Here is an 11,659-nt window from a genome sequence, read left to right on the forward strand (position 1 = left end):
GTCACTGGAAAAGTTTCTATTCAACTAAACACATCTATGATCCTGCATGGCTTTTATGGGCAAAAATACCTGGACAGTCACATCTTAAGCAAAATTCCACTGGAAATCCATAGTGTATTTATGATAAAAATCATTATATTTTTAGTTTTTATCTAGTAAACCTTTATATTTTATTCACAAATCATGCACTTTTTTATTTAAAAGGAGTCCCAACAACTCCTTAAGCTTTTATAGTTGCTTATTTTTCCTTGAGTAAATGATGTGTTCATATGTATGCTCACATAATGTTGGCTTGTGTTTTCAAATATTCGTGTAGATCCCAATTCTTTCTAAGGTGATGGGTACCTGAGGTTTTATGGAACTATTTATTAGCAGAAATTAGAGACTACTGAAAAAATACTTTAAAGTTCTGAATTTGGTTAATGCTAGGGAGCCAAAAACAACAGCATAGCATCTGCAAGTTAGGCATAAAATATTTAAATTATCATTACCTTTTTAAGCACACTGTACTATGTATTTAGAAGATGGTTTAAGTAAAGATTATGGAAATACTTAGAAATACATTATTTTTCATGAATTAAATGATTCCTTTATAATGAAACAACAGTATGGATCACCGGTGTTGGTGATATTGTGGAATACTAAAATGCTATCAGAGGTCATGTTAAAATGTTTACAAGACCTGATCTGTGAATTTTAGTAATGGTGTTGACTGAGAGTCTAAGGAAATGGCATGCTGGGAGTGGTCTGCCGAGCAACCACAGCTGTGCTGAAGCAGATTACACCGAAGTGCACAGATCCTGAGTCAGTAAATGAGTCAAGTGAAGAACATGGAGACCACAGCATCAACATGGTAGCCTCTTCCTTTTCACTACCAGAGGACTTCAGATTCCATTGAAAAGGCGGTGTTGAGCATGTAACTGCAGAAATCATGAGTGGGGCACCCTGATCTCCATGACAGCTCAACAGAGTTGATGGAGGGTGTCTTTCAGGCCGAGGGTATGTTTGAGGTCCTCCTCCCACACCCAGCACACTGAAACCGAGATAAGGTCACGCAGAAGGCCATTTCTCTTTTTTATTAAGTTATCATCTTTGAGCATGCCTCATGATCACAAAAACTGTTTTATTAAGTAAAAAGTATAGTGTGTCATAGAGCACACCATACATGTGCCAAGAACGTATTTCATACCCCCAAAACAGATAGTCTCCATCTAAATGTTCTTAAATGAGCAGTTCAAGCTCTTCCGTTCACTGTTACAGATTTATACTTCACTAAATATTGCATGACATAAGGGAGATGATTTTTCAATATAGAGTTTTCTTGTCATTTTGTTATGCTGAGATTTGATATGTATACTTATCTTTCTTTGTATGCATATATTAGAGAAAGAGAGAGAGAGAGAGAGAGAGAGAGAGAGAGATGTACATGCCTTTGATCTCAGCACTCAGTGGTAGATGCAGGTGGATCTCTGTGAGTTTAAGGCCAGCCTAGTCTACATAGTGAGTTCCAGGCCATTCAAGTCTACATTTTTTATTATTATTATTTTATTATTATTATTGATAAAGGGGTTTCTTAATGAACCTAGAGCTCACCAACTAACTAGCCCCAAAACCTGAGATCATGCTGCCTCTCGCTCCCAGCACCCCGATCACAGGTGTATATCACCCGACATTTGTTAATGTGTACTAGGGATAGATTCTCAGGTCATAATGCTTGCACAACAAGCATTTAACCTACTGAGGCATCTCCCCAGCCCCTGTATATTTATCTTTCTATGTATTAATAAGTAGATTTTCTCAGTATGAAAACTCCCTGTGTAGTGAGCACAACATAGTTACATTTTAATTGTATACTGCATTGTACAAAATAGCACATTAATTTTTTTAAGCATTCAAAATATTTCCTCTATAGATATATGCTTTATTTACATCCCTGGTTATCCATGTTATCTGTGTTCTTAACTATAGCTAACAATTTCCCATGCTAATGGGCCAGGAATCAGAGATAGTCAAATCTTATTTTATGCTTCATTGGAACGTTTGGCTTCTTATCTCTTTGGACTGTGTTTATAAGTTGTCAAGGGGAACAAAATGCTCAAATTCATAATGTTATGCATTTTATATGAACAACGGGTGCAGACAAAGCAAACGACATAGGGAAAAGTCAAAGAAACAATGCGTGACTTGGAATGCACGCCACAGAAATGTCCAGATCAGAGAAAACGTGTGAACGCCACAATGGAAGGCCCTCCAAAGACCTCTAGATGTGACAAGCTGCTTAGACAGCAAGGCCGTTATTAATCCAATACGAATTCTCATTCTACAGATGCACTAGGGACTTGAACTGCTAGAAACTGAATGTTGCCAGAAGAGGAGAAAACTGACCTACTTCTGAAAATTGTAAAAGTTTATCAAAGTATAACCAGGCCCCTAGATTTTTACTCTCTTGCAAACATTCTCATTAATCTTTTCAGATAGTTGAGATTTGCTTCGGGACTAATGGCTGGTTTTATAATTTCCATTTCTGTTACTATTTTCTCTTTTCAAGTTTTCTTTAGACAGGAAACCTAAGATAATTATTCAGGTTTACAGACAGATTTGATGCAGACTTCTTAGGAATCAAGTTGAGTGTTTAATTAATTCTTTTATCAGCAGACAGCAGAAGATAAGGACCTTGTTTCTTCTGAGAATGTCTCTTCCTTTCCCATTTTATAAATTCATTCTGAAATGAGCATGTTTTTCCCTAGACTTCACTTACCTTTTTTAACTGTGCCTCCAATTTGCTGCATTCCTCTTTCTTCTGTTCAATGGCTATTTCTAGAGATTTTAATTTGGAGTCCCTTTTCAGTCCTGCAGAGGCTAATGAAGATGCATGTTCTTTGAGGTCAATTAAACTAGACTGAAAGAGAAATAATGGTGGTAAGGAAAACACCACAGTTTCTCCCAGCAAAGTCTTCAATCTGAATTCATTGGTTCTATACATAGCAATAAAGTATACGTTAGACAGAAAGGGTAAATATAGTCTTACTAAGGTAACAATAGTCAGCTCTGGCCAGGAAATTAAAGTTGGCCAGCTTACAAGACAGAACAGGATCTAATTGCAGTAGAATCAAATGCGACCAAATGGTGTGGTCAGTAAATGCACTTTTCACATCTCAAAGTCATGCTGATGATGTAAGTCCCAAGGTGGTCTTTAAGTGTCACAGCAAAACAGACACCCGAAACTCCTTTTATATATACTGAGATCAGGCTATAAAGACTTGGACACTAATATGAAAAGAAAATACTTCCTTTCAAAAAATGCTTCCTTCCCAAGGGCAAATCCCAAAGAAACATGTTATTAAGTTGTATCAAATTCATTTTCTTTAACAGAAAAGAAATGACTACTTTTCAAATATCTTCAGGTAAATCAAACATAAAGGTTTTTGAAATTTTAGGGTCAAGTAGACTTTAAATTCTAGTCTTTTGTGATCCATCTTCAACAATTCTCATATACTAAGCCATCAATATTGTTCAGTCATTAACCATGTCCAGAAACTAAGAGCTTCCCTATATAATCTGAATTCCAAAAATCAGAGAAATAAATTCTTATGCATATCTTTGAACACAATTTTACTAATTCTAGAGGTAATGTTCATTAGCAAATGTGCAGTGGCTAGCCACATCTAATGATGTGACCCAAAGGTACCAGATTCACCTAAAATCATGCCCTGTGTATTTCTTTTCTACGGACACTTGTGACACCAAAAAATGTAGTAAGCACACAGGTTATCTCAGTAATTGATGATCCTAACACTTTGGGCTGACTCATGGGCACTGAGTGGCCTTAATGACAAAGGTCATCAACACCCAGCAGGATGCTCCTATGTACCCTTTGAAGGACAGGTGAGTCATGCTCATTTTTCAGGTCAGCAAACTGAAGCCCACAATAGCTAAGTGTGAGCTGAGTATGAGTCTTGTCTAAGGTCACCTAGACACTAAGGGCATATCCAAGTCTCAAACTCGGGTCTTCAACTCTGAATTCACATCCACAGAAATAATGAAGGTCATTATAATCCAGTCATTTTGTCACAGTGAAGATATATCATCACCCCAACTAAATTGTAAGTTTCCTGAAAACTGCAATTCTGTGTTGTTGTTCTTTTCTAAATTGTAAATTGTGGGTTGTGATTTATTTTGGTTACACTGTAGTCCCTAGTTATTAATCTAGGTGTTGTGAAGGGATTTTTCAGACATGACTAGCATCTATAATCAGCTGCCTTTAGGGAGATTATCCTCTGTACTCCGGGTGGGCCTGCTGCTGGCCTTTGAAAGGTCTTAGGAGAAAAACTCTTGGGAGAAGAAACACCTATTCCCCACTCCCATCTGTCAGCAACGATCTCTGTCAGAGTTTCCAGCCTGCTTCCCTGAAAGCGTCCCTATGCATGTTGGACTTGTCCAGCCTCTATTACCACATAAACCATTCCTTGCAATGAATTTCTTAATCTAGTTGGATGACTATCTCTAGTTCCAGAATGCTAGGACAAAGGCATGCACCACCACGCCAGGTTTGATTTCTTAATCTAGGGAAAGCCCTGAATGACAACGCCAAGAGCATTCTACAAGACCGGAAATGTTTCTGGAAAAGCTTATTTGAGGTTCACTCACTGTTGGCATTGTTTACAAAACTATTCTCATTTGAAGCTTTTGCTTTGGCATGTTACCAAAGTCTCTTTTCAATCAGAAGTATACACATTGATTTCAAGATACAAACACACAAATGGTACCTCTAAACTTAGTGAAGACCATTACAGATGAGGGCAAAGCGAGTGAATGTCTGTCACATGTGAATGACAGGTTCATCAAGTCAATGGGCAACACAATGTTGGATTAAATCTCATTATGTCAAAGAAATAGTTCCCTCCCTAAAACTCTAGTGAGCATAAATCTTAGGGATATGAGATTTTCCTCTGGGTTTCTTCAAAACTCCTCTTATGTATCAAAGCTCAATTCCCAATCTAGGCAGGATTTTAGCTTGTACAGAATGGTCAGCTTACAAGGGACGAGGCAACCCTGGTGAGCTGAGAGGAAAGAACAGCAAAGAGGGATGATCTAGCATGGAAAGGGACCTGAGAAGTCCTGTAGGGGACAGACATTTCTGGCAGACAGGAATCAGTTTGACAGGGACAAGTGAAGGCAATGATTGCTTCTCACACATCTCCACCAAAGTACCCTCAAGGAAAGTGAACATGTTATTGGTATCCTCAGGAGCATGGGGAGTACAGCCCAAAACATCCTCCCCAGAATCCTCAAGCAGGAAGCATCCTTCAAATACACTGACTGACTGTAAAAACAGAGGTGGTACGTATATTCTGTACCCACTCATCTTTGCTATAGCATGAAAACTAGTTTTATTTATTCACTGCAACAGAAAATGATATCTCAGAAGATCAACTACCTCTAGCCTACACTTCTACACTTTTGTGTCCAGTATCATGACATGTCTCCTCACCTGACCATACCCAGTAATCCCTTTGACAGAGCTGCAAGTGAATGTGAAATACCCAATAAATCATCAACAACAGACTGCCTATGAGTGTAGCTAGTATTATGACTATCATTTTCCACTGATGTTTGAGCAAAGGATCATGGGTTTTAAAATACATTCTCTAAGCCACCCAAGTGTGGTAAGGGAAAGCACAAAGAAGAATTTCAAGGATCTGCACCATGCGCTGAGCAGAACAGCAAAGCTATCCAGAAGGCATTTCTGATAAAGGGAGGCACAGAAACTGTTCTCCTTGGAATCCAAGCAGCCTTCCCCAAGTCTTCACCTAAGCTGTACGCTCCCTAAGACCTCCAATGAAGGCATCCTCAATAAGGCAGGTTTCTGAAGACCACTGATGCGGGTCATTTGCCTCTCCAGACTCACCTCTTTCTCGGTCAGCTCCGCTTGTAAAGCATTCACCTTCTCTTTGAGTTCTTTGTTCTCTTTCCGAAAGGATTCTATCTCTTCTAATCTCTCCCGATCGTCTCTCTCCCGCTGCTCTTTCAAGCGTTCAATTATTCTCTCCTGTGAGGCAAAGAAACAAAACAAGGCTTGGTAACCCATCAGTGTGCACCCTAAGGCACGTGGCAAAGAAAATATGAGACAATCAATCTAAAGAAGTGATCTGTAGGAATCCGTACGAAAAGTTCAACAATGGGTTTATGGGAAGAGGCTGTGCATACCAACATTTTTGATATACAACAGACAATTGATATGTAATAGTTTTTAACTTACTATAATTTAGAACCACAGGGTAACAAAGGATCATGTACATGTATATGTGTGTATGTGTTCATGTGTGTATATGCATATGTGCAGGCAGGTACATGTGCATTCACGTGTGCACATTCATGGAGAGACCAGAGGTTGACATCCAGTGTCGTCCTCAATTGCTCTCCAACTTATTGAGACAGAGTCTCTCACTGAAGCCGAAACTCACTGACAGCTAGACCGCCTGGCCAGTGAGCCCTAATGATCCTATTTCTGTCTCTTCAGTGCTCAGAGCACAGATACGCACCATTCTGACCAGCTTTCATATGAGGGTTCTGAGTATCAAAGTCAGGTCTGCACATTTATGCAGTAGCCACTTTACCAACTACACCACATCTGTCCCTGGCAAGGGATCTCTTTTTTAAATTGTTATTAATTAAACAAGTTTTGTTGAAGCTTAAATTGTGGTACATGGAAGTCCAAGACCAATGAAGAAAGAAATTATGGCATCAAAATGTTCGTCCTCTAGTCACACTAGGATAGATTACTAATGTTCATGCTATGGGGCTGTACTTCCTTCATGGTGATGTCTGGGAAACTTCTAGAGCACCTGCAGAGGAGGGAAGTTCAGGCAGAAAGGTTCCCAACCTGGGGAGCCCTGCACAGAAGGAATGAGGTCATTAGGCTTCCAGGCTCCACCCCATTTGCTTGGCTTCTCCACTTGGCATCAAAGGGCCCACTTAGGTTTTTGAACTCTTCTCAGGCTGAACAGAGGACATGTTGGGTGGTGGGGAACAGGCCCCACCCCTCCAAGGCTGAAGACTGGACTCACAAAGAACTTGAAAAAAGATAAGCCATCATCTATGTAGTTCTTCCCAAAGATGCATTTTCTTCAATGGCTTCTTGACAATGAGTGGAGACTCCAGAACTCAGGTTTAGTTTGAGCAAAATACAAACAGCTCTCTCCTGGACTGAGAGCTTATGCAGAATCAGGGACAATCACAAGTCCTTCTTATTCATTGCCACAATGTCAAAGGTATAAGCAGTCCAACTACTGATAGAGCAGACCTCCTTAAGCATGCCTATAGCCAATCAAGCAGATAGTGAGATCTTTCACTTTGTAGTGGGAAAAAACCAAACCCTACTCTTGTAGACACCTTTTTCCAAAAATGTTGAAGGTGAATGAGCTCAAAGCAAGAGCCTTTTGGAAAAGGAGAGGAAGAAAACAATTGCTTCCTAGGAAACCTTGAGTTAAATTTCTGAAATTAGTTTCAAATGATACAACATTTATATTCACTATAGCCACCTAAAAAAATATTGGTATATATGGGTCTAAAGAGATGCTCAGCAATTAAGAGTACTTATTGCTCTTGCAGAAGACCTGGGCTTTGTTCCTAGTATTCAGGACCCACACTGAGATTCACAACCACCTGTAACCCCAGTTCCAGGGGATCCAGTGCCTTCTGGGGCACATCCTTCCTGGGGCACATCCACACCACACTACACATCAACTCATACAAGAACATACACAGATATATAAATACATTTTAAAATTTTCAAAATGGTGGTGTATTTTCTGAGTACTCAGGGTTAGCACACATGCTTGGCATGAATGAGGCTTTGAGTTTAATTTCCAACACACTATGGGGGAGGAAGGGTTTGGTACATCAAGTACCCTAAGTACAATACTAAATAAATACAACACCTGTAAAACAGTGCTTAATGAAAAAGCAGTTAGTCTGAATATTTAGCTTATGATTTAAGATCCTCTGAGGATGAAGCTGAGCAACCAATGATAAAAATGAATGTATCCAATTATCTGAGGAGAAAATAAGATGACTGCTATTTTGCAATTATTCAAAAGCACTGCGAATGAAGTATATTATTAGAACAATGGAGGTGGCACAGAACAAACTGGTCTGTTAGTTATGTACATTTATTTCTCCTTGAATCCAGGTACAGTTCTATTTTACTCCATGACAGGGATAAGCGACTGGATACTCATGATCTACAAGGAAAGAATGGCCACAGTACACCGTAACCACAAAGGGCTTCTTTTATAGATAACAAAAATATTTATTAAGTTCTTTATAAATTAAGTGCAGAACTTTTAGAAAAGGTAAAGGCCTTCATAATGAACAAACATATATTTACATATATATATATACTTAGATAATTGTAAGTTTTATGCTCATTAAGATGGTTACCTTTTCCCCAAAACTTGAGGTTTATAATTGCTGTATGTAGTACACCAGACATTTACTGATCCTGTTACCAAGCAGGTATCTCAAAGATGAGGAAAAAAGAATTCAAGATAGGCCTATTTCAGGCAAAATGCAAGAAAAATTCAAAACAGTAAAAATTAATATAAAACTTGATTCCTTAGTTTCTTTTATTTTTTATACTTTCAAAGGGCTTTTAACAACTTCATCAGCAAGGCCTTCCGACCATTCAACTGTATTACTGCTGGCATCCACCAGATCCTCCCTACCCCACCACCTACTTCAGATATATGTCAGAGTGACATTTCTATTATTTTGTATATTTTTATTGAATTTTTGTGTATTTCATATCTAGAACATCTTTGTATATTTTTAATACAGTGAAAATTTTTATTATACTCACAAGAGAACTTGAAAGGATGCAGCCTATTTTCACATGTAATTTAGTGTATTCATATACATTTAGAATGCTTTACGGAATTTTTGGTATTTTTTCTTTTTTTTCAATTATTTATATAATAACCACAAACTTAGAAGAAGCATTTCATTACAATAGCATTAACATATTCAATAACAATTTCCTGAGCTAAGACACATCTCTTTCAAAACTGGCTGTAAATTTTTAGGTTTGCAGTTGAATTATCAGTTATAAAATATTGTACTCAGTATAAACCCTATAAAACATAAAATTAAATGAGATTTTAACTATTAAAAAATCTCCATTTCATTATTAAAATACATAGTTTCATACAGAAAAATTCATTTTTAATGCAACTGACATTAAGATGTTTCCACATGCATTTCTAATCTCTATATATCTGATTATTACTACTGAGAATCTGTTACTTTCTGAGCTCCTTGGTATCTAAGCATGGATATAAGGTCATCAGGTAGATTTCAATGGTAATGTATTTTCACATCTACTAAATATTAAGGATCAAATTTTTATGCTTTGAAGAATTTTTATTATTTTTTAAATCTTTTTATTTTAATTTTTAATAACTACATGATCAGAAGAAGCATTTCACTACAGCTTTAACATATTCAGTAACACACTTCAGAGCAAGAGTACATCTCATTCACAAGTGGGTGCAAGTTCATAGATTTACAGTTGAATTAATAGTTATACAATATTAACGTCAGTATAAGCCCTGTAAGACATTAAATTGAATGAGTTTTTAACCTTTAAAAAAAGATCTCCATTTCATTTAGAACATATTGTTCCTTGCAGAAAGACTCATTGTTTTTGCTACTAACACTGAGATGTTGGCGCTTGCATGTCTAATGTGTATATATCTGATTATTACTAGTCATAATTGGTTGCACTTGGATCCCTGCCACTTGTGTATGTCTATAAACTCATCGGGTAGATTTCAATGGTAAGTTCATCACCTCTACTTATTAGCAATACATAAATTTCCATGCTTCCTCATCAAATATAATACGTTTTTTAATTAGTTGTTTGTTTTTGTGTGTGTATATATGTCACACAGAACATCCCAAACCATCTTATACAACTATATACCCACTTCCCAGATGGCACCCTCCCATAGCCTCCCTCCCCCCACTAGAGCCCTTATAGTCTGTTATCCCTGTTATTGTCTGCTGTGTTGTCAGCAACCCCAGCGATTCCCCACTACTTGCCATTCTGGTGGATCTAGTCAGCATATCTAAAGGACTTTGTTTTATGAGGGTCAGCTGTTCCTCATACAGCAGCAATCAATTGTCAATATTCCTTTAAGTAAGATTGGGGTCTGCTGTTCATTTTCCCAGTAGTATGCTGGGTTACTATCTGGGGGGCCCTTGGGCCACCCTGGCCAAAAACTCAAAAGAAGGTATCTCCTATCTGGCATGGTTGCTTGTTATGTAGCCTTTAGCTATGCATATGGACTCTTAAAAAATTATATTGGCCCCTTTAATCTTCGGTTATACTTTCCTTTTCAGTGTTAAAGGCCATACAGTTGGCCGACACAAACCAATTTATTTTTACTCTTAAGGCCATTTGATGATCTGTTCCTCAGGGGTCACATGGGTTTGGGAGGAGCCCCTGGCTCCTTTCTTTTACCAGTCCTGCCTATGTGAAGGTAGGTCAAAGGTCCTGCTCAACCATGCTTGGCTTCACTTGGAAGCATGGAGGAAACGATGCCTCTGAGTTGACCCTTTGTAGACTGTGACACTAGTTTAAGTCCATCTGGTGGGGTCTCCTCGGCCTCCTTGATCAAGAGGACAGGTGACCCACCACAATTACAGGACATTTTGAGAGATGCTCATAGTTCCCTGGAACTAGTTGACCTAGGAGGGCTAGGAGCAAAAACTGTCCTTTATGGCCCTCTGACCAAATTATTATAGGCCTCAAAGTATGTCTGTTAAACATCCAAGAAGGTTAGTCCCACCAGTCTGGTACTTTTAATTACTGTGTGTCATGTAGATAAATCTTGGGCAAAGACCAATTGTTCTCAGATAAACCTTACCTAGACATGTATTTCTTGATCTGCTACGTATGATTTGTCAGTAGGTTGTAGGAGTAATATGGTTCCCTTTGGTTTTCAGAACTAGCTAGGCATTATTTATCTCCTGCATTGTCTCACCCCTCCATCATGGTTTTACGAACTAAGGTGCCCCGATTTCCCCCCTTTCTCCCTTAATAATACCCTTCTCCTATGGTCCTAGGTCTCTTGAGCTCCTTCTTTCCCTATATACCCTAGGTTCCTTGTATACCCTAAAAAAAAACCTTCCACCCCTCCCTTAAACTAACCCAATTTTCATCCATATCTCCCTTATTAAGGCCTGTTTCCTATTGTTCTTCTCTTTCAGGTTGTTTCTTTTCCTTTACCTCCCTGTTTCCTTTCCATTATCCTGGTTCCTGTAGTTATGTCTGGATACTCACTTATCACGGTTTGATTCTAGGATCCACATAAGAGGGAGAACGTATGCCGATTTTTTTTTTCTGAGTCTCTGCTACTTCACTTAGTATAACTTTTACTTCCATCCATTTACCTGTAAATTTCATGATTTCCTCTCTCTTTACCGCTGAGTAAACTCCATTGTATAAATGAACCACATTTTCATTATCCACTCATCAATTGAGGGACACTTAGGTTGCTTCCATCTCTCAGCTATTGTGAGAAGAGCAGCAACAAACATAGTTGTACATGTGTCTCTACAACAGGATGAGTCCTTTGGGTATATGCCAAGGAGTGGT

General features: G+C 38.3%; 1 protein-coding gene across 17 annotated transcripts in view; it reads right to left on the bottom strand.

Moving 5' to 3' along the window:
- Erc2 (ELKS/RAB6-interacting/CAST family member 2) overlaps positions 1 to 11,659 on the bottom strand; it is a 1,070,830-nt gene that overhangs the window by 498,200 nt on the left and 560,971 nt on the right. For all 17 annotated transcript variants that reach the window (XR_001872873.2, XR_003846883.1, XR_003846882.1 and 14 more), the window contains exons 9-10: positions 5,909 to 6,049; positions 2,759 to 2,899 (exon numbers count right to left, since the gene is read on the bottom strand). Coding sequence is in view for 14 of the 17 variants with exons in the window: in XM_008851846.3 (XP_008850068.1) it covers positions 2,759 to 2,899; positions 5,909 to 6,049 (282 nt within the window). In the remaining 3 variants the exon portion in view is untranslated. The remainder of the gene's footprint in view (positions 1 to 2,758; positions 2,900 to 5,908; positions 6,050 to 11,659) is intronic.

This window comes from Nannospalax galili, unplaced genomic scaffold (genome assembly GCF_000622305.1).
Source record: "Nannospalax galili isolate Female #2095 unplaced genomic scaffold, S.galili_v1.0 scaffold485, whole genome shotgun sequence".
NCBI classification, from domain to species: domain Eukaryota; kingdom Metazoa; phylum Chordata; class Mammalia; order Rodentia; family Spalacidae; genus Nannospalax; species Nannospalax galili.